A 24,795-nucleotide genomic window follows, 5' to 3' on the forward strand; every position below is an offset into this window, starting at 1 on the left:
TTAGAATATACTAACATGTGATCACATGGCTTCTTAACCCTTGCCCTGCTAAATTTCTATAATTAACTTGTCCATCTTTCAGCTTGGACAGAATCATTAACTGTTAAAATGGGTGCTTACCAATTAGAAAGTGACTGAATTGAGAACAATCCAGATCATGATCAGACTGCACAAAGATCTGTACCGGTCGCAAAGGCCAACTGGCTGGCAAGTGAACCAAGGTTTATTTGGGGACGGTTTAATGATTGGTCGTAAGTATAAAGAGTTTTGCTTTAGTGATTGCGGAATTTTCTCTATATACGTCCTATAGATCTTTACTGGACACCTTTCTGGCTGACCTATATTTTCATAGGCGCGGGCACTATGAGACTAGATATGTTTGTGCTTAAGCCCACCCTTGTATGTTTTTGAAATGGTTTCAGAATATAACAGATATGTTCTATTTTCTGAATCGGTGCTTATAGTGAAATTGTCGAAAGTCAGATTTCGGTGCTCTTCACCTCCTCGTAATCCAAAATTTACCCCTAGAACCCCCAAAAAGGGTATGTAATAGTTTCCGCGGTGTGTCCGTCCCTAAATGACCATTGGTCCATAAATACTCTTCTTGGTCGACTGAAATGCTATTTGCGGACTTTTTAACATTTGAGATACCTAATTTGCTCTTCTCAATCATTACATTATCAATGACATTACGAAGATGTTAAAAATTTTCATCTGTGAAAAAATTGACTTTGCGCCCGTTTAAATGAAGATGTCTCATTAGCCCACAAGCTATAGAATATATAATATCATTTTTGTATTCCTCACCATTTTCTTTTTTTATAGAAATCATGAAAATGGACAGGACTTTGCATATTTCATCATCTGACATAGTATCTAAATTTTTTCTTTGTAATATATTTTTGACGTCATTGCAGTCATTATCTGTATTTTGATTTAACACAAAATCTGTCCATTTCAAAAATAAATTTACTGCCCATGCATTTGACTTCGCTGTGTTACGAGGACTGAATTTCTTCTGCTTTGATGTAACATCTTCAGACGATATCTTCTTGAATCGGTCCGTTGCAGACGAACCTGAAATGATAAAAAAGGGTGAAAAGTGTATATTATTACACATTATGACAAATACCATACATACCTTACGACAATATGTTACACTGCTTCACTTATATACATACTGCATATAAGCATAAATCTACTAATTATTAGATGAAATCATCTTACGGTGCAAGTAGCTTCTGTGAGTCGTCTTGCTTGCAATACGTAACAATAAGACTTTGTGTTAAAAAAAAAACTGGCCTAATTTCAAAAAATAGAATGTGTCTGTAGGACACGGGGTGTGCTCCACCGTAACATTTGCCACAATTCAAATGTTTGCGGTCTAAAGGAGATATAACCTCAAGAAATATTTTATAAATAGGATTTATTATTCTAAGACATATTCTTTTTGTGGTATGAGCATAACAAACAAATATCCACTATTTTTGGCATTCAAGGGTCATAACTCTGTAATAAGCACTAAGATTCTCAAGTAGAATGTCATATGTGCAAGATCACATCCTGATAAAGACTCCAGCAAGGTTTCATGAAATTACATAAAGTACATTTGTGCTACGCACGTCATTACATAAAAATGTGCACTTTTGACTACTATTATTTCAGGGGCCATACCTTAAACAAGTAGGGGGTAGAGTAAAATTGCAGGATGTAAGTCAACATTGGCGGCCAGCATGTTCTGTTACGTTGTGTTTATTGCAGCTAATATGTATGCAGTATGGGGAACAATGATACCAGCTTCTATAATCATAGGTAAGTTTGAAAAATATACGAGTGAAATATAAAGAAAGCGTTTCCAAAAATGTGTTAGTTATAATTGAAATCAAAGACACCATTTTTGCAAGAAACTGTACGAGAATTTCTCACTGAGGTTTATTCAAATAATTCAGATTTGCGAAAATGTACATTACCTATTAAACATTTCTTAAAATGCGAACACAAATTGTTCGAAGATAATTAATGATGCATTGACGGGGGCATAAGCTTCAGCGAAATATTAAACATCATCTATTGCAGTATACAAAGGTATACTAAAATCAGTAGCAAAATAAAAAAAATACATTTGTAAACATTGATTTAACTGTGTCATAGAATTTTAACAGACGCATTTCGTGGAGAAAGATTGTATACATATACACTACAGTAACCTCATTTCTAAAAATATTATGATAAACAGACACAAGACCTGTGATCTAACTAAAAAAGTGATTAGTTGTGGCGAGTATTTCATTGACAGGTTTAAGTTTTAGATCATGTTGTCAATAATGAACAAGTAGTCCTCTAGTTCCATACAAAGCAGTCAGAGTAATGTAAATACTCTGGTATTTGATATATTTTCGAACAAATCAGGTACCCTCATAATTACATACTCTACTGCATGGACAGGGCTTAACTATAACTGTTCTGTTTTAAGGTACCGGAGCTGCAACACTGTGGGCTGCTAAGTGCACATACCTCACTAGTATTGGTGCCTGGTATGCTAAAATTACCAATTCATCTACAGCAGGAACCATTAGTGTTTTCTTTGGAGTTTTCTATATGATATTTCAAACAAGTAAGAAACGAAATGTTTTTTATTTTAACTGTACATGGTAATTGATAACATTTTATCGATGTGGGGCTCACTTGCTTTACATATATCTTCGAGTAGAAAGTGTAAAAATATTCTTGTTAAAACCTCAACGCATTGAGTTTTGATATTAGGCAGGTAGCACCGTTTGTTCAAATCATGCTCCTGAGGTCAAAGCTAGCCCCGCCATGATGTTCATTTATCTTACATATACTAACATTGGAACACTTAAAAGTTATAATACTGGCCAGCTAAGATTATGTAGCGAAAGTTATAGGAAGGTCATTGTTCTACAGCAACGCATAAAATATCCGTTCACGAAGACATTGGCTGGATAAATTTACTTGTAAAAAGTGATAGATTCCACCGATGGAGACGGGTATAAAAATGTTACTTTCGGTTTTAGTGACACAACCGCCATCATTCGGATACGTCCGTGACTACGCTAAAGGAAGTGGCTAATAGTACGGTCCCGTATGAATAGTGAAATAAACCGCAAGTGGTTATTCGTACGGCAGTTATGTATTATATTGTACTGAAGTAATTCAACTGAAATGTTTTCAACCGATTTCTTTAATTTTCAGTCGCACATAAACATGAAATGATTTCGATTATAGAAAAAGGCTAATTTTATGTCTGCATGTAATATTGTTGTAATCGTATGACACATATGCAATAAGTGTGAATAATAAAAATGTCATCTATAGAAGTTCACATCATCGTTTGAATATTATGTAATATGCTTACTTTTTCTTTCATATTTCGGTTGATAAGACTGGAACTAATTATTAACAATAATGAGTCTTCTCTCTTTCTCTTTCTCCCACTGAAAACTAGAGACGCTGCTAAATATCTGAGCGTCACACTAAGTAAATGCATGTATCTCATTTGGTCAGAATATGTTGATAACATCACATCCAAAGCAAACAATTCACTTAGATTCATTAGAAGGGGAATAAACAAAATGAAAAGTAAAGTAAAAGAAACAGCTTACAACACAATGTCCGACAACAGCTTAAACACTGCTCCTCTATGAAAATGAGACTAACATTTACATGTCTTCACTTGGTACCAGCAGCTCCACAAGATTTGAGGACGGCTATCGTTGTCTCTGTATACATAAAGGGTCCACGAAGCAAAGCCAGCAATCACAAACCTATTCTCTTACTTGCAATTGCTTCCAACTGAACGGGCACGTTTTAGTATCAAATATTATATATCATCTAGATAATAAAATTTGCTGAATTCCTTCCAACATGGCTTCCGCTCAAAGCACAGTTGTAAATCTCAATTATTAAATTTTAGTCAAGAATTTTTGATTACCTTGAAGCTAGTAAATAGACAGACCTTATAGTAATGGACTTTAACAAATCGTTTGACAAAGTCGATCACAATCGTTTGGTCTACAAGCTATTTCTCTTAGGTATATATAGAAAAATATCCATGTGGGTTAAATATTTCCTTTGAATACAATACGAACACAAAATGTCTTCAATCAGATATGCCACATTAGGTATCAAGGGTACCGCAAGGGTATGTCCTTAGGCCTTGCCTTTTCTTAACATGTCCGTCACCTGCCAGGCTCACTTAAAAGCACCGTAAGACTCGTTGTTGATGATACAGTAGTTTATATCACTATAAATATCATGCATGATTGTGAAACGCTCTAGCAGTACCTCCATAAATTAGAGCTTTGGAAAAAGACCCGGTCAAAGGAGTGGAATTCCGATAATGAGAAGTGATTAGGGTATATAAAAAGAAATTAAAAAAAAAACATTGCTTTTCGCTATAAGCTACATATCCATGAATTTAAAACTATAAAAATGCTTAATATTCAGGCGAACCAGCAGTGATAGATCACAAAAAAGACAAACAAGGCCCTAAAATACATGAAAAGAAATGATCAAACAAATGATAAATGTACACATTTAAGAAACTCCGTATAAAACATGTTCAACCATAATTGGAATATTGCTCAACTGTTCGGCATTCAACAGTCTCTAACATATGGAATCGAAAGAGTTCAAAATGAGTTCAGGAGTGGCATAGACTGATTTTAATATTGCACACTAATTTGTGTTTTCAATGAAGGCTTAATCATCAGTGTCGACCAGACAGTCGCCTCCCAGTCACAGTCAGTCATTGACAATGGGGACTATTTAGTTCTGGCTAACATAACTTACTTGACACGTTTCTATATTCTGATGGTCGCATCCATTTAGTTATGGCGAAACCCCATTTGTTTAACTAACCAGTATCAAACCGCAACATATCGCAAGATTTCTCGTGAGAAACTCATGATGTCATGCAACAGTTCAGAGCACGTGGTTATTTTTGAAAATCAGTATCAAAATTTTACCTATTTATGAATTTAATTTAATCACATAAAATCTATAAAACAACATACCATTTCTCAGAAAAGGTCAATAAATAACGACTCTCTACAGCCTATTGGTTTTTCAAAATGAAGAGTACCCTGATCAGGTGACAACTGCAATGACAGACAAAATATTGCAGACAGGGGTACCAATTTGAGACTTGTGTTCAAATTATGTTCTATGGATTATTTATGCAAGATCAAAAGGAAAATTGATTAAAAATATTGTATAGTAAAAGGTGAGTCCATTTCGTTTGATAAAATTATAGCATGACAGACGTCTGGAACGATTCCTGGTTAGGTGTCAGTACGGGATTCATTTTAGCTCAGAGATCCGTAACAGCATATTATATAAACATCTTCGAGCTGAACTTTTAGCTAGGGACTACTGTGCAGATGTAGACAAATTGATTGTGAAATTGTGACCGCAATACGAGCCACGCTAAATGATTGTTCGTACGGGACCGTACAAAGAGCCACGCTAATCTATTTTAAGAAACAAAACAACAGCATGTCTAGCACAATTGTATCGCATTTTCTGGTAAACTGCCTTTCCTTTTATTTAACTACAGGCTTAATTTTATAACATTAATGCATTGCTTGTAGAAATGGCATCGAAAAGCAAACTATTTGTAAATTTCTGCATTTATCCGCCGTCTTTACACAAAGTCCTATTACGGCCGATCAGCCATTGTTGTTTTCGACGTATTTAAATTTTTGTCACGTGACACTGTCTTCGTTGGTTTACGGAATTCGGCGAAGCCTGGCGAGTTAATTAGTGACCAGATGGTCATTAAATCTTTCATGGTTTTATATCCAGTCGTATCTCAACAATATTTGCCCATCCAAGTCTAACTAATGGGTGAATTTGCTCATTAGACTGTTTTCTACAAATCTACAAAGTTATTTGCATTATTTTAACGGTGATTTTTAACAGTATTATAACTGTAATGCCCTAAGCTTAGAAATGTGGTATACATTGCATCCTGTACGAAATTTTACAGCTGTAAAAGACCTGTATTTTTGTTCAAAATTGCAGTTATGATTATGTCAATTTTACACCTGTAGATTTGATAAAACGGCAGTGATTTTACAGCTGTAGATTTCAATTTACAGCTGTAAAGCGACTGTAAAACAGATAAAAAATATCAAATGAGATACAGCTGTAAAAATCTTACAGCTGTAAATATGCCTAAATGTTACAGCTGTAGAAATATAACAGGTGTTGAAAAAGAGAACAAGCAGAAGTACAAAAAGTTTTAGGATGAAAGGGTAGCAATTACTATATAAATGGCAAAATAGATGATCTAGTAATAAAGAACAAATGAAATATGTTTCTAGTATTGCCCCTGTCCTAAGTTAACTTATTTTACATTGATTAAAATAAAACTAAATAGGAGAATACTCTAGTCTAAAAAACAATGGCCTGAGCCTAGATATTTGATGAGTAGCATTGTCTAGTAATTTTCTTCAAAATTCGTTCAAATATACTGGCTTATAGAATTTAAACACACAAGAAATCCTACTGTATATTTATAAACATTTTGGTTTACTAAGCAGGTCGCTCACAAACAAAATCAATTCGTGGTGTTCATAAAGTTACTGATAACTAACTTAAATACACTATATACAGCTTTGCGTGTTACTTACTTCTCCTGTTATTCAATTAACCAGCTATAAAATCTTTGTTCTTCATTTTCAACCATACTGTTTTATATTTGCATCCTACATTGATAATGAAAATATGTTCCTATGTTGCATACTGTTTCATCTTTGAATGCGTAGAATTATCAACGTCACCTCATATGTTATATGTTAAAACCACTAGTTAGACTCTAAGTAACATTTGAGTCAAGTGAGCGGTATAGAGCCATCATGGCCGCCTTTTTTCAAGAAACAGTCATGTATTCAGGTAAGGCCATGTAAAATAGAAAACAAACACATGGACTAAGATTTGAGAATTTAATTCAAATGACTACAAAATTATATGGAAGTGAATAAATTTTCTGTTGGAGTGTCTTTTGTTCAGTGATTGTGCTTCTTTAAATATTATTTAAATATACAAGACGTTAGCTTATGATCAGCATTATGGATTTTGATAGTAAGTATCATGATTTATTTTCATTTTTACCAGGTCACGTCTGGGGAAACTTAATTTCATCAACAGTATTCAGTCAAAAGATTCCAGAGAACTTGAATATTTCCGACGATGTGCTTGAGAAATGTGGTGCCGCGCACTGTCCGTCTGACTATCAAAACAACACTAACCTAGATAGACCCGATATGGCAAAGGTTTGAACATTACATTATTCCTTTGTTTTAGTGATAATTGTTCTTTGATTTGTAAAACAATTTGATTGTTTACTTAAGGAGGTAGGATACCTTAATATTTGTATGTGCGCATGTCCACCCGGAAGCTAACGTGCCGATTTACGACGACGTTTACGACAAACTAAAGGTGTTTGTATATCCATTCTTCTTAAAAGTAATTATGAACCTGCCAATAATAACAGCACGCAGAACGATTTTTGCATAAAAAATGTCAGACAAGGGGTACTGCTGTAAGTATTTTAAGGTGTAATATTTGTTTAAAGGGAATTCCTATAGTTTTTATGCGCATCTTTCTGCGCAGCCGACACTTTCTATGTAAAACTGAAGCGAAGTCAACATTTGTTGAAACATGTGACAGACAATCTTAAATATGAGGAATCTTGAATGAAATAAAATTTTAGATAAGTTTTATCAGTAAAATGTTGATACTGGTTTATGTTGTATTGGCAAATATCATGCCTGATAGGTATCTTGCCATTTTTGTGGTTGTGTTTTCGCATCGCATTTTAGTACAAAGAAAGTGTTGTTCATATAATGTAAGACAATTGACTTAATACTGATAAGACAATATCACCTTTCAGATTATTTAGTATTCAATTATAGAAAGAAATAAGAATTTTTCTTTCTTTTTTTAACTTCTAGCAGATATACATATAATTCATTTGGTCAGGTTCGCGTCATTTTTCGTCCGAACAGGTGTTGTATTCAAACGGTCTTAACATAAAATTTAGTCTGGTGGCCCATACCTTTTTAGCTTTTTTATGCTCACAATACAATTATTTATACACGAGAAAAAACAGGAAAAAATTCTATGGAACACAGTGTGGGGAATCACGTGACCCAAAATGGTACGGAACACGGAAATCAACATGGCGGATTTTTATTTTTTTACCAATTTTCAAAGGTAAGTAAAAACTACAGCATCTATTTCACTCGTAATATTGCACAGTCTATTCGCATTTTAATGCTTTTTCCAGCGATGTATGTGTCTTGTCTACGGTCCCTCTAGTTTTTGAATTACCTTCGAGGTTTTGACCGAACCGGGGATAATTTTCTATAAAAACGCAACGGTACGATACACGTAATCACTCTTTGCAAAAAAAAAAAAAAATCTATGTAATTTGCTGTTTTTCGTACTTGTTTCAATCTGTTACTGTAAGGTCTTTATCATATAGTAACCACGCACAGTGTTTGTTTATGATTTTTCGCGAATTTTTGCAAAAAAAGGAAACACTTTTGAAATGGTACGTGACACGTGCTATGATACGCCACACGTACAAACTGTTGGGAGTCTGATACGCAATACGTGCATGTGTCACCAACGGCGATTTAACTTTCAAGTTTGCGTGATGATTAATTTATTAAACTATTTCAAACGTGGTTTTCATTTTTTAAGATTGTTCGGAAGAGCTACAATCATTATTTAGGTTTAAAGGGATTTGCACGCTAAAACTGCCATGTTTCAAAATTAAATGAAATATTTACTTTATTTCAGAAAGGTGCAATTTTAAAATTTTTAATCTTGTATACTTTTCTCTTCTACAGAAATGGTAAAACCTAAGAAGAAACCGAGTCTGACAAGAAGGAAAAAGAAGTGGACACAGAAGCAAACAATAATTTTAATATTACTGTAACTTTCCAGTTACCGCAACCCGCAAGAAATCACCAGCGAGAAAACATACAAAAAGGCTGTTTAGTATTCACTACATCTCAAAACACCTCTGTACAACATATCTCCAGCAAATAAAAGAATAAAGTCATTTAGGTCACCTGTCGTTTCCAAAAAAACAAATTTACAATAACGCCCGATTAATGTTCAAGTCTTCAAGATCCCCTTTTGGACCTGTAGAGGAAACCGTCATACTAAAGATAATGAAGAACACTTCTTAAACACTGAATTACAGTGTGAAGAACTTCATAATACGGACAATGTAGACCCCGTTATGTGAATGGTGAAAGCAGCACTAAAGCGATTAATGAAGTTCATAGTCAGAAGTTTTGCCGGTATTATCAAAGGAAGATGGGCTTGAGTTTCAAATTTTTAAAATTGGTTAAAGAAATAAAATTCCTACTGAACAAACTTTTATGGATGGAGGTTGTTCGTTGGTTCGGGTACAGAAATACAAAACAAATGAAGTACTCGGATAAAGCTAAGATGTTTTGAATACTTGGCTGGAGAATATTTGGAAGATGGTGAGCAGATACAAAAATAGGGAATAGATCGCATTGTGAATGTTAGATTCAGGGCTGGCATCACTCCAAACATCTTTGATAAACTTCGCCGTACTAGATTTGCTAGTGCTTTGAACACATTGTTTTTAAAATTTAAGTCACGTATCTTGCTAAAATCATCTTAAGTTTTAACTAAGAATTAAACTCTAAATAAATATCACCATATATTTTTCTGTCGCATATTAGTCGATAGTTTTTCCATTGAAACATTTAACAGAAAACGTTTCTTACTTTTTGAAGTATCATGTAAAGATACTATATGACATTTTGTGTATGGGTCAGGAAAAAATTATCCCCTTTGGATCCCCTTTGGCCGGGCCCATATATCTGCCACACCCTGTACAGTATCTTTTGACATTATGGTACATCCCGAGACTCAAAACAATCTTACAAAATATATAGATTTCATCGGGTCACGTTTTAGAAGTTCACCCACCCCACCATTGGCTTAAATATACCTTAAATATGATGTGTGCGAACTGGGTGAACTTTTATATTTTGTACGATTGTTTTGTGTCTCATGATGTACAGTAGTTACTATGAGGGCCTGGCCAATTGGGTTTGCTTACAAGACCCCATGTGTCTGTGGGATATTTCTGGAGTGAACAGATCGTCTTGGTATATCGGTAATTTAATACTTACAATTGTTTCATAAATACTCTACTCGCGATTTTACGGATTTAATGTTACTATTTTTGTTGTTTTTCAGACGTTTATTTTTTAAGTTTTTATGTGTACCACCACTTTTACATCGTTTCTACTCTCAATTTTGTTTATTCAGGTACTTGCAATTCGCTCAAGTATCATCGATCTGTGATTAAAGTGTGATTTAACCATGGGTTTACATAAATATTTAATATTTACGTACAAAAGATGAACAATTAATAAATAATTATGATAATTAAAATGATTTTGTTTTTGTTGGCTATATTGTCCATTGAAACAGTCTTCCAGATACTTAGAGGCGGATAGAGGCTTTGGAAGAACCAACTACATAACTTTCTCGTATAAAGAGGCTGGTATTAGCTAAACCCTCTATCATTTTAATTTCACAGTGATTAGAAACTTTAGTTATAGTTCGGTTACTTCTTTATTGCAATTAAATACATAACTGAACAAAACTATGTTGCAAAAACATGTGCAAAAAAATCCATATTGATTGAATACTAGCAAAGCCATCAGTTAAGCTCATTTGCAGTATCTGTGCAGAATTTATGCAATAAATTAAAACAAAATGAAAGAAGAACATTGTCAATAGAATGTCTATTTATACCGCATAATGTCCTTTTACATTTAGCCCCATGATCTTAATTACACTGGTTTGGCATTGTTTACTGAATGTATCAAATTTCTTTTCCATTTACTATTTAAAAACAGTTCTTTTCTCACTCAGTATTTATATCACTTCCCGTATTTGTATAAAATTTCTCGCCTCATTTAGTTCATATCCCATTCCTTTTCACATTAAGTACTCAAATAATATTTCTTTTCTCACATTATATTTATATCATCTTCCTTTTATTTTCGGTACCAATATCGTAGCTATTTCTTTTCTCGTGTATATGCACTTCTCAGTCCAGTATAATCCTCCTCGTCGGCAGATTCATTCGTCCTTATACCCAGGGCTCCTTTCTGAACTGCGTTCTTTGATGTACTTTGTCCACTTCTTTTTCCTGCGTGTCAGACTCGGTTTCTTCTTAGGTTTTGCCTTTTCTGTAGAAGAAAAGTATACAAGATTAAAAAAAAACTAACTGCGCCATTCTGTTTGGTAAATGTCAGATTTCACGCGTAAAATACCTCTTATGTTTTTCGGCGACGCCGTCTAAATTCGTTTTCGTTACCTATGCCACGTGACTTCAGTTTGCAAATCAAACTACTTGATAACGCTTGAAAGATAATTTATCAAAATGGAAGATTTATGCAACACTCTGCCTGATTGGACGAGAGTGTCAATTTCTTTCACTCTGTTGATTGTGCTACGCTGAGTGAAATGTAGACAAAGCGTTTATCCTAAACGACGCTGTTCACAGTTTTAAAGCTAACTTTGGCTCAGTATATTTAGCAAGAATATCGATATATCTCAAAATGATAAGTAAGTTTAATAAATATGATAAAAACCTGTTCAAATACCAACATATATCAAATTAAAGAAAGAGCTGAATACGGTCTGCGTATCACATGAATAAGGGTGTAATAAGAGTCTTTTATGTAGAGAAGTGCTTTTTAAAAGATTTTCTTTGTTATAATTGTCGTCTGTATATGAAAAGGTTTCTTGCTTTTGTGACTTATTCAGATTGCATATTAAAATGAGTACATGATTGCTTTGATATATTTGTTATAAATTATTTAACTGATTTATTATATATGAATATTTTTCTTTAGTATGGTATGCAAATATTGAACTCGGTTGAAATCTGTTTTATTATATATATGCTATATAATGACTGAATCTCATTACTCTGAAATAAAGGTACGCTGCATACAGTTTATCTATGTGATATGACTACGGTCAAACTTTGCTTATGAAACAGAAATATTGAAATAATTACAATTGTATGTTTTGCTTGACCTTCACTTTTTTATAGGTGTGACGTCATTGTCCAAAGATTCATGAATAGCGAATATGCATTTGTTAAAGCGGGATCAGTTGACCTATTTTAGAAATAAATAAAAATAAATAATAAAAAAATCCTTTAATTGATTTTTTCTCATGTATTCTAATCAAACTTGATTTGTAGCATCTTTATTAGGCCCGCAGCCAACTTTGTTCAGCTGGGACATTTAACCCCTTTTAGGGGCTGCTAGAGCTAAAACTAGAAATGCCTTTATACAGCGTCTCATGAACAGCTTGGCGGATCTTTGTCATACTTGGTCTGGAGCATCATTATAAGGTCCTCTTCCAAATTTATTTATATAGGAACTTGGGCCCTATTAGAGACCACTATAGCTAAAAGTAGATATGCTTTTCTTCGCATTAACCACTAAAATGTAATGGATTTTTATCAAACTCGATGTGTAACAATATCGTAAGGTCTCCTGCTATTTTGTTACAAATGGGGATAGGGACCAATTTAGCTAAAAATATAAACACGTTTAATGACCTTTTCTCATGAACCGCTTCATGAATCTTCATCAAACTACTGCTGTAATTATTCGTCTAAGGATAAACGAAACAAATTGCAACCCTACGAAACCTTTGCGAAAAATTAAAAGAGAACCATTTAAATTGTTAAAGTGCGGTGTTTAGTTCTGCAATTTGAAAAATGTTAGATGAAAGATGAATGTTAGATGAAAAATTCATAAACTTCTTTCCTTATTACAATTCGCCGACCATCATTTTTAAAGATATTTCTTGTTCTGTATTAAATTCGGTTCAGTAATAAGAAAGTTGATATTTTATTAACTTCAGTAATTTATGTTTTTATCTCCAAAACCACTATAACGGGCCTTAATTGTCAATTTCAGTCCGCGCCAAAGTAGTCAGATTTCCCGGATCGTGAATCCCGTGAAAGTAACAATAATCGGAGTACACGGCTTAACCGTGAGTCCCATGAAATTTAGTATTTTTCGGGACATTACCCTTCAAATAGACTGGACTAGATATGCCTTGCGCACACCATCATTCCGACATTATACTAGACGAATCTATGTCTGAGTAATTTTTCTTGCTAGAAATTTATGCTCGATGGAGGTAAGAAGTTTATTTGTTAGATTTTTGCATGATTTTTTGAATTACGATTTTTATTTGGTAATTTTTTTTGTGCATTCTACAGAATTTTATAACATTTACTTTTCGGCAGGTGATTTTTGCTAGTTTCGGTATGTCAGGATAATTTAGTAAATTGTTTAGACTTTTGTTAATTATTTCGAAAGAGGAATCTAAAATGTTTTGTTTATATAAGATGTAACATTTGTACTGAAATTTGTAACATGATATTTATAAAGTACTCTGTTTCAAAAACATATGTCAAACATTTCGTTGTTATGGAACGCCATTACTGCATTGTATTTTTATGTATAAATCTATATGGCAAGTCTAGTACCATGTATGTAATAAATTATAGTAATATGATATTGTGTGCCAGCCTATTGCATATACAGACAATGTCCGTTTTGTTGTATGACATTAGACATTATATTGATACAAATTATTGTATAACAATTGATTTACATTGAATTTGGTTAATTTGTAATTGTAAATAATAGCTGCAGTTTATCATGTCCGTATGTATAATGTTTCATCATATACTTATCATATCCTTTTCATTTCTCAACTTTAGTCTTTTAAGTAAGTAATTTTTGTAATAATGAAAGTAACTAGTGACGTATTTTAATCACGTGACGTCTCAACTTAGTAGCACATATATTTTTTGTATAAGTAGCACGTATTATTTATGGGAGCCTACGGAGGTATGGTGTACCCAAAGGAGCAGTTTTATGCCCTGACTTATTTGTTTAGCTATGGTGCTTACCATATGTTATATATTTTAGCTTCTTCCGCCAGACGATTTTTCCTGGTGATGTCGTTACCCAGAAGTACAATGCCCGAGGTTCACTTGTCTTCACTCGCCTGGATGTGATATTCCCAGCGCAGAGCTTACGTCCCATGGTTGTGCCGTAAACCGCAAAGAAGCTGATTTTTGTTATCCTCTGAAGTCAGCTCAGGGTTGCAATCACCTACCACCATAGGGAGCCAATATGGAATCAACGTATTCACTGTTTAAAGGGGCTTGATTTCAAGATACGTTTCTATATTGTTTGTGCTACTTAAAGTTCGCAATTAAATTAAAGAACTGTGCCACGTCACATAAGAATGGAACTATCAAAATGTTGTACCTGGTGATACTGAACTTTTATTTTTTTCTTTCTAATAATTATTTTTTTTTTCATATCATCTTTTCATTGTTAATAATCTTTTTTGTAAATAAATTTGTAAATATTGTAAAGGGTGTTGATTTGTTCTAATAGTTATTGTAGCCGGTCCGGCCAGTCTGTCACAAGTGGGTTTGTTCAAAACAATCTTTCAAAAACAAACAAGCCTGGTGACCCATTGTTTTTATTTGTTCATTGTTTTCAGCACAAAGGAAAAAAAACTATAGGAATTCTCTTTAAAAATGCAAATAACACGAAAATTTACTTACGTTAGAAACAAAATGTTTTAAAGTTACCTTAACAAGAAAGATGATTTAAATTAATACTTTTTATAAGGAATTACCATAAAAAGCAAGACATAAACTATATCTTAAACATCTCTGTTGCCATGGTTACTTTAAACGTTCAGAAAGATAGGATACCATGAAAAGTGTGTGGTATTTTGCTAATAATTTTACCCAAATAATCCATGTTGGTCATTAACAGAATAGCACTGAAGCCGTCGAAAAATCCGTTTTCATATATACAAATGTAGTTGTTTAAAAATGGGAGAAAAATGCGTTACCATGGAAACACGAGCCTCGCGACATATATATTTTAAGCTTATATTAGAAAGCTAACGTGCATAATATTAAAATTATCAGTTATGCAGACTTCTACGGATAATAATTAAACAAAAATACACTGAAAAGTGTTAAATATCCGTATTTTCCTTCTTTCTTCAATATAAAATACCTTTGGAGGGTCATGTACTTCAAACCTGGATAAAAATTGTACTTGAGGGGACAGAGATAAACGAAATTGGAATTGTAGCTGTTAAAACATTAAATTACACGAAATACAAAACATTGCTGCCCAAACTAAGATAGTGTTATTTTAACATATGTATGGATTTAATAAACATATTTCGCCCAATGAATTATACGAATTTACGCACTGTTATATAAAAGTCGTGTAAGATTTGCATAAAGAAGGATGAATTGACCAAAATCCATTAGTAATGCAAGTTTATAATATTATTATTACCTTTCTTTGCCTATCTCGGTTGCACACCGAAGACAGATTGAAAATTCATTAATTCCTAAGCTACATGCTATTTTAAGCTTGTCTTTTGTTTCAGGTAGTTGAACTATTCCGATACTAACACTTATCAAATACAAATGTCAAACTTGAAGTTATATTGAAATCGAATTTGTATTAAGTGAGGGTTTTTACCAGATTTCATAAAAAGTGATAAAACATATATTTCGAGCAGGGATCTCACTCTATGTCATGCGTCTTTTTCCCTTAAATAAATCTCTAAGACAGTATCTGGAAAACTGAAAACTGTCATAAATGTTGTTGAAATTAGATTGACCGCCTTTAAATACAACATATGTGTTCATACGTTGATGTACATTTAACCTTTAGTGACACACGACACTGCAATTTCATGAAAATCGGCATATGGTCCCCAGTTTGTACTACAATTAAACATAGATTGATTGTAGAACCCTGTGACATTGTGATGTATTCCGAAAAAGACAATTTTTGAAAATACTCTTTTGGAAGAGTCTAGTTTGTCAGAAAAAATGTTCTTGCTACAAAAGTAACAATTGAAATGTCAAAACATTTCTTTTTTGAATATTGACGAACCATCCTGAAGGTATGGTTTTCACTGCACATTTCTTTTCTTTTTCAGATCTATACTGTTTGTGGTATATATATCGGCTGTGCATGTTTAGGCATTGTAACAATTGTCATGTACCTAGATAATATAGATCACGAGACAGACGGTAGTCAAATGACCACCAAACAGCTTCTAGGGGCAATGGCTCGGCATTTTTACAATTCCAAGTATCAGAAGCTTTTAATACCATTGACCATCTACAGCGGAGTAGAAGCAGCTTTCTTTGCAGGTGACTATACCAGGGTATGTAAAAAAATTTTAACATCCAATTGTTTTTAGGAAATACTTATATAATCTGGCTGGTATTACACAATTTGCCAAAACAAGAAGTTCTTTGTTTAATAATTTACTCCCTAATGACCAGAAATGTTTACTGCGTAACACTGTTTGTTAGAAGATATATATGTCTTTTTTGTTTTATTGTCGTAATAGTTTCTATATTTATAGGTCATTAACTTCGTATATGGGTGCATATATACACATACAAAGTTGATAACCTTTTTATTACATATCCACTATCAAATGATAAATCTATATCTAAATTTATTATTCTGCAACGATAGACAGGAAAACTACGAAAGTAATTTCTCCGAAAATGCAATAAACAAATCAAAATGACGTCAACTTGTTGTCGCAACGTGAGCGTGAACGCCATGGACGTCACACGATTCTTTCCATTAAAACTTTAATGAAGTATTCCACGTCCGATATGAAAGCGTTCCAAGTCATGATATTGAAAAATATTGCACGATCGCAGTCCATTGAAACCCAATGTAAAATATTTTTAGGTATGTAATAAACAGCTTATATTAAAAGGATTTCAGTCCTGTTTCGCTAGACCCATAATGGAACGCATTGAGTATATGCGCACACGGCATTACTGTTTGCTTTTCATATATTTGTACACGAGCATTGTAACGGGTAGGTAATGGGTGTCATAATTTTGTTCTCTAAACTGTAAGCAGGTTATCACAAAATCTGCAAGTGGAGACATTCGTGGCCGAGTGGTTAAAATCGTTGAATTCGAACACCTGTCCTTTTGAAACCCCTCCTGAGGAGTAACATTCTTTATCTTTATCTTTTTTCCATATAGCTGGCTTTATCACGAATGATCGGCGGTTCTACCAAAGAGCCCACTTTATGAAATAATTCCCAGAGGGGCACCTGGGGTCTTTCTCCGCCATAAAAACATAGAAAGTGGCCATATGACATATTGTTGTGTTGGTGTGACGTAAACCCAACAAAAACAAAACAAAGGCAACAGTACTTCTTATCAGATGCAATTAGTAAAATCAGGGTCTTAAATTTACCAATCAGTGCAAGCTTGTTGACAATACGAACCGGAAATAATACAACGTTCGTACAGTTTACTTTTGACCGTTATACTTTTAAGGACACTGATGAAAGTATATATGTATAAACAAATATTTTCTTAGCACTGTAAAGAAATAATTAAATGTCCTAGACTTAATTAGGAATTTTAGATATTGACGGGATATGACACAAAACTAAATATTTACATCAGTTTGTTTATTCAGCATATTTTTTTCATGCGTATGCTTCTTTATGTATGTTAATGTTGTTTGTCTGTTTATGTAACTTTCAAATAAATATAATACACTATTACTGTGTTTACCATTTCGTGGAATTACTAGCAGCATGCCATCTTCTGATTGTGTTTATCTTATCAAATTTTAGTCATTCATCAGTTGTTCTATGGGAGTATGGAACGTTGGGTATGTCATGATTGCATATGGTGTTGCTGACGCAGCTTGCTCATTGATCATAGGGAGGCTGGTAAAATACACTGGATTCCTTCCATGGTTTATCTTAGGTATGCTATTTTTATTGCGTTCAGATATAGTTGACCCGGTCTCTTAGAAATACATACGAAATGTTGCATTTTCCACGGGTACTCAACAGTGCCTACGGTACCGCTTGTGCCGATGAGAAACGAAGGCAAATCCATTTCGGTACCGCAGGTATTTTGCCAATGTTTACAAAACAATCGAGATCGGTGAACGATTTTTTTTTATTTTGCCATTTTGTTAACGCAAATAGCATTTTTTCAAACGTAGGGGAATGTAGCGGGGTGTAGATGTATCTTATGTACATATCCATGCTAAATTTAGTGGCAAATGATCAATTACCTAGAAAAGCAAGGACAAATAAGTTGGGAATGAAATGTGATTTTTGTTTTCATAAACGACTGTTTAGACTCATTTCTTTTTGCTGACCCAAACCGTATTGTCACTGCCGTTGTAAATTATATTTATAAATGACATGTGATCTGCCAAAACATAAAATGTGTCCAGAAAATTCTGAATTTGAACGTTATGCCAATTTTGGAAACGTGCCGCAGGTACTCCAACGATGCCACAGCCCCTTCAAGGTTCCGCAGGTACTTCTAAAAGTATCGTGGCATACATTTGGCCCAAAACTAAACAAATCTGTAATATTTGGCCTTAAACGATCGCGCCAAAAATTATGTTATATATTGGTCAGATGCAGCGCTGCTATTGCAAGAAAAAGGAATAAAGATATTTTTAGATTTTGTCCTTTGCCCGACTTTTTGAGATTTTGCAACAGCGCGAAGAATAAAACAACCTTATTAACGTATTTTAACTGATTATTATCGAAAATCATTATTATAGAATACAGTTACCTCCCCTACATAAGCATATGATACAGTGAAAGATAGAGCTACACCGGCGCTGGAAATACAAAATACTTGCGAAGACAATTAGATAATACCGTATAGCGGGTTATTTCTGCGGTCAAAATATTCTGCGTTTTGGTCCAAAAAATTGAGAAATAAATTTCTTTTGTTAAATTTTTGCGTTTTCACATAAAAGGAAGAGGAATTTCTGCGTTTTTATCCCAAAAAGGAGGAAATTCCTCGCATATTTGGGCGTTGTGAGAATGATAGCCTATGAAAACAATAAACTAAATTACTGGTAACTGTTGTAAAATAACTTTGCATTTAAGTTATCCGATCCACAAATAGGTAAATTTCGATGCCTGGTGACCCCATGATTTTTGGGTATCATTTGAAAGAGTTGTGTCTGCTGAACAATAATTAATAAATAAGATGACCATCAATACTATGCAAGAATAATTACAGTCCTGTTTTATGACCGCAAAATGATAAATCTTACACTGTAACAACTGGATTTCTGTTGAGGTATCATTGAAGACTATAAAGTAAAAAAAAATAGATATTCTATAACATATTTTTATCATGTAATTTATATTTTCTTTTTCAGTAGATGATATACTTTCAGATGATACCAAAATTATATGAGGTTACCAGGCATCAATATTTGATATATTTATATAGCACTGTTATATAGAACTTGCTTATTTGTGGATCGGATACCTTAAGGAAAACACTGTAGGATATAATAACATATGAATTGAAAAAAAAATATATATAAGTCTAACAACAATTGCATAACCAACAACTTCAAACTACGGTATATCGGCATAACGGTTACACTTATATAAAGGTTACTTAAGTAAAGTTCGGAAGATCTTCACAGGGGATTTTAAACACAAGTGAAATTCACTCAGTTTATTTCATTCACAGAAGGCAAATGTTTTCTGAGGGATTAACAGTTAGGACTTTGTTTGACAATCACACCTAATTATACCATTATCGGTAATTGTCACATGGCGACGGTAATTTCCAATAATTAGACCATGCCATTGTGAACTTCAGATTACCTAGGTTAACATAGCGTGAAACAACGTTTAGTGTGGAATGAATGATATTCACAAACCTTCCCAATACATTTGATGAAGTCTTAGACAAGTAGTTTAGCAGTCAGTTTACCTTCATGGGTAATCTTAAACTCTTTTTAATACCAGATTCTTTTTGATCAGTTAAACCAACATGTATTTTTCTGAAGACATTAAACTTATTTAAAAAAAAAAGCCTTCCTTGCACGTTCTTTTCAGGCTCATTTTGGGTGGTTATAGATCTATATTGATATGATACCATTATTGGTCTTTTTTCTTGTTTGTTTGTTTGTGTTGTTCTTCTTTCTTTACAGCAACACAATCGAGCATTAGTATGAGCTAACACATTTTCACACACATCTACTTTCTGTATCTTCTTGTAGGTTAAATAAGTGTATAACTAGGTGGGCTTGATTGTGCTCCCTGTTTTCATCCAATACACCAATTTTGCCAATTTGTTCTCGTTTAAGTCGGGCTAGTTGCACGCTCATCAGTTCGATATATTTGCGGTACATGCCAAATAGCCCGATCGAAACATACAGTGCTTTTCGATGTACCACTCACGTGATCAGGATAGCCCGGGTTGGTATGAATCGAGCTGGACGAGACATAGGGAGCACTTCCCTGCTATTTGTCTGTCAATGTTATTTCATATAAGTTCCTCACCCCTTTGTCGTTTTACTTCAAATTCACAAACAGCATCAATTGTGATATAACCTTCACACTGGCCTGTACATAAATTACTTGACCTTCAATAAGTCAGTAAAGTTGTTCCAAAAATATTTTGAAATTTTGTGTTGTTGCGAAATTAAAAATAAAAGGCGGGTGAAGGACAAAAACTGAAAATATTTTCATTCCATTTTCTTAAAACAGAAGCGCTGCATCTGACCAATATAACATACGTGATCGTATGTGGGCGAGTTATTGAAGATTTGGTTACTTTTGATACATCTACATCCCGCTACATATCCCGATGTTTGAAAACGTTACTCCATGCAATAAGAAAATGACAAAAATAAAAAAAAATCACTCACCAATAACGCTTGTCTCGTAAACATTGGCGGAGTACCTTCATTCCTCATCAGCAGAGGCCGTAGCGCAGGCACTGTTTAGTACCCGTGTCTTCATAAGGACCATATTTTCCATTTATCTTCTTTTATTTTAGACTATTTTAAATTGTTCTGCGCTTACGGAAGGTCGGTGGTTCTACCCAGATGCCCGCTCGTGATGAAATAATGCACGGTGGGGCACCTGGGGTCTTCCTCCACCATTAAAGCTGGAAAGTCGCCATATGACCTATCATGTGTCGGTGCGACGTTAACTCCAAAAAAAAAATGTTCTGCAAAATAGTTAAGTTTAATAATTTTTGGTTACTGTAAATATTTACCTGTAATACAATCTCAAAAAAATGAGGATCATTTGGAAGCTTAGGAAGGATCCAAGCAAACAGTAGCAGACTCCGTCCGACTGTCTGTTCATATGACCGGTAATTAGAGTTGCAACGCCCATCACGCCTCCCCGGTGCCGTGTCAGATGGAGCTCTTTTATTCAGAATAATTGAATCAATCTACCACATGATAATAAAAACGTACGTTTCTTTATATTTTTTCCAGCGTTTATACTACATGGAGGTACACTGATAACTCTGTTGATGTGGAAGCCGAATCCTGATTATCCCATTCTGTTCTATTTGTTTGCAGTATTGTGGGGTATAGGAGATGCCGTCATACAGACGCTTTTAAATGGTAAAACAGAACTTGTAGCTTCATCACTTTTTGACAAAGCAATGTTTAAAAACGCAGCTTTTCTTCGTCAATTTTTAAAGCTTAAACAGTTGAGTATTATCCAGCATAAGAGGTACCAGCAAATATTGTCTTTTTGTGGTGTCTAAATTTCTGTTTAACACTTATTATAACTTGGAGGTTTATTTTCTGTCGTCTACGTTGTTCTTATTTTAACTTTCAGCCTTGTATGGTGACCTATTTACACAAAAGCCCGAGACGGCTTTTGCCAGCCATAGACTGTGTGAGTCAGCGGGATTTATCTTAGCTTTTGGCTACAGCAGTTATATATGTACAGACATCAAGATCTACGTGTGTCTGAGTTTTGTTACTGTAGGAACTTTGTTGTATTGTGTAGTAGAGGCGATGCAAAGGAAACAAGCAAAACACAAAATCAATACTACTGAGTATCTGGTTCAGTGATCAGTATATGAGCCGCGCCATGAGAAAAGCAACATAGTGGCTTTGCGACCAGCATGGATCCAGACCAGCCTGCGCATCCGCGCAGTCTGGTCAGGATCCATGATGTTCGCTTTCAAAGCGTATTGGAATTAGAGAAACTGTAAGCGAACAGCATGGATCCTGACCAGACTGCGCGGATGGATGCGCAGTCTGGTCTGGATCCATGTTGGTCGCAAGGCCACTATGTTGGTTTTCTCATGGCACGGCTCATATATTTTGAGGACTTTTATCCAACTTATGACAAACTTAAAACAAAATGTTAAAGGAAATTAGTATTTTTATTTAGTTTTTCTTTCTGTCGTAAAAGGTGCAACATTCAGTTTCACACAAAGCATCGTCATAGAATATTTTGACAATGACTATCTGTTATACATTAAGTACGCAGAAACGCCATTTTCACCTATTCAGTTTTAAATATGGTTAACCAGATTCTGATCAAGTAATGGATTTGGTCAAAAGTTTAACAAATGATCATTTATACTTATGTGTGTTTACTGACAGCTTAATATATGTTACAATATCACTGCAGGTATTTTAAAAAATAGTTTTACCAATACTTGTTGTCAAACCAAGGTAGATTAGCTTTATTTTTATTTTGTTGAGTTTAACGTTGCACCGACACATTTGTAGGTCATATGGCGACTTTCCAGCTTTAATGGTGGAGGAAGACCATCCCTCCATGCATTATTTCAACATGAGCGGGAAATTGGGTAGAACCACCGACCTTCCGTTAGTCAGCTGGATGGCTTCCTCGCATGAATAATTCAACGCCCCGAGTGAGGCTCTAACCCACACCGATAAGGGGCAAGTGATTTGAAGTCAGCGACCCTAACAACTCGGCTACGTAGTCCCTGTAGATTATTTTAGCAAGTGTATAACTTTAATAAGCCTACTTGTCTAAGAAATCATATGACTATAAGAACTACTGTATAAAATAAATAAATCAATATGTATTCAGCCGAAATTCAACAGAAATACAAGTTCGTAAAATTCTTGTTTCCTCGATTTATCTACCGTGATAACGCAATACAGATAGATTGGAGATAATTATATGAATTCCGAAACTACATACTGTTTTAATATTATTGATAGATCTATCTATCAAATGCAAGTGTAAATTTAGAAATAATAATGAAATAAAAAAATCCACATTTTGAATAATGTCATATTAAAAGAGAATAATTACAATATTTCTTTCAAAGATTTCTAACTCTATGAAATGTGTCTTTTTTCCGTAAATAAATTTCTCAAAGAATTTTCAAAAACTGAAAAACGTCATAAAATGGAACTAAAATGTGCCTGATACTTTATAGACAGAAGTTACAATGAAATTTGTTCATTTTTGCAGATACATATTGCTTTGCCTTTTTGAACGACCTTTTTGCTATTGTTGCAATTTTATATGTTATATCGTTTCGCAGAATATTTCTCCGGCCAATAAGATAACAAGATATATTTTTCATAGTCATCTTAATGTTTCATCCCACATAATTATCATTTCAATTTGATTATCTGTGTGTGTGTTCGGGTTTAACGTCTTTTTCAACAAATTTTCAGTCATATAAACGATGGTGTCTACTTTTAGCAGTGAGCACAATGCCCAACTTTATAGAGCTGCCTCACTGGAATATCACGCCGTAGACACGTGGCATGATACCCAACCCAGTCACATTATACTGACACCGGGCTGACCAGTCCTAGCACTATCCCCTTAATGCTGAGCGCGGAAGCTGCTAGTCCCATTTTTTACGTCTTTGGTATGACGCGGCCGGGGATCGAACCCACGACCTCCCGCACTCGAAACGGACGCTCTACCACTAGGCTACCGAGGCGGATAATTTGATTATCTAGAATATATATACAATGTATATATTTAATTAAATAGATCTAATGTCATAGCAGTAAATGTCATAGTAGTTAAGTACAATTAACAAGATATCCAGAGATTAATCAAATATGTTATGACATGTGACTGGGTGATACCACTAATCCCTGAAGGAGTGTAAAATCTTAACACTAATTATCAGGTTTTACTAAGTTTTGAGAACATAGCCCAGAAATAGAACTGTATCCTTGTCAAACAGACAAAAGATTGTGATGTGATTTCATGATTCAACCTGGATTACCGAAAAAATGAAAAGTTAAGCTCTCTCTCTCATATTCACTAACAAAATTACAGAAAAATGAATGATTTAAGTATAAGTTACTGTAAACAATAGTCAAAATCAAAGAACGCTGGTACTGGATTTTCATTATTTAGTAAAAATTAAGGACTACTGGAAAATGTTAACCTCTTTTTTAGTCAGAATAAATAATAACTGGTATTGAGAACACTGACAATTTTAAGTATTTGTTTAAACAACATTACCATGATTACTGCAAATGAGTGTCACGCGCAAACCCCAGGTCTCTTTCTCAATTAAATTAATTTACTTAAATATGCGAAATATTCAGGAGTGCCAGGCACTGTTCTCCAGATGTTTTGCCAACAAATAATAGAGATTTAGATATCTGAAAATCAATGCTATATTTCTTCAGAACTTTATAACTGACAGACTATATGTTACGGAAACACATAAGGATTATTTGTTTTCACTAAATTTTACAATGAAAAGTCGAAAATCGTTTGTAACACTTTACTTGAGGTAGAATCCCTCGATTAAAAATATCTATAGTCAACGCACATTACCCTTACCCTGCT

General features: G+C 34.1%; 1 protein-coding gene across 1 annotated transcript; it reads left to right on the forward strand.

Annotated features, from left to right (window-relative positions):
- The first annotated feature begins 363 nt into the window (after nucleotides 1-363).
- On the forward strand, nucleotides 364-22,117 carry LOC123556453 (protein unc-93 homolog A-like). The gene is made up of 8 exons (XM_053524289.1): nucleotides 364-399; nucleotides 1,695-1,812; nucleotides 2,474-2,614; nucleotides 7,141-7,298; nucleotides 16,123-16,353; nucleotides 17,809-17,944; nucleotides 21,465-21,596; nucleotides 21,817-22,117. The coding sequence occupies exons 1-8, from the start codon at nucleotides 364-366 to the stop codon at nucleotides 22,053-22,055; spliced, it is 1,191 nt and encodes a 396-aa protein (XP_053380264.1). The 3' UTR covers nucleotides 22,056-22,117.
- Nucleotides 22,118-24,795: the final 2,678 nt, after the last annotated feature.

Source organism: Mercenaria mercenaria, chromosome 15, assembly GCF_021730395.1.
Source record: "Mercenaria mercenaria strain notata chromosome 15, MADL_Memer_1, whole genome shotgun sequence".
Taxonomy (NCBI): domain Eukaryota; kingdom Metazoa; phylum Mollusca; class Bivalvia; order Venerida; family Veneridae; genus Mercenaria; species Mercenaria mercenaria.

Excerpts from the sequence above, each read along its gene's own strand:
- LOC123556453 (XM_053524289.1), top strand. The coding sequence starts at position 364 with ATGAGACTAGATATGTTTGTGCTTAAGCCCACCCTT. Across the intron at positions 2,615-7,140 it reads CTATATGATATTTCAAACAA|GTCACGTCTGGGGAAACTTA; the intron begins GTAAGAAACGAA and ends CATTTTTACCAG. Across the intron at positions 17,945-21,464 it reads CCTTCCATGGTTTATCTTAG|CGTTTATACTACATGGAGGT; the intron begins GTATGCTATTTT and ends TATTTTTTCCAG.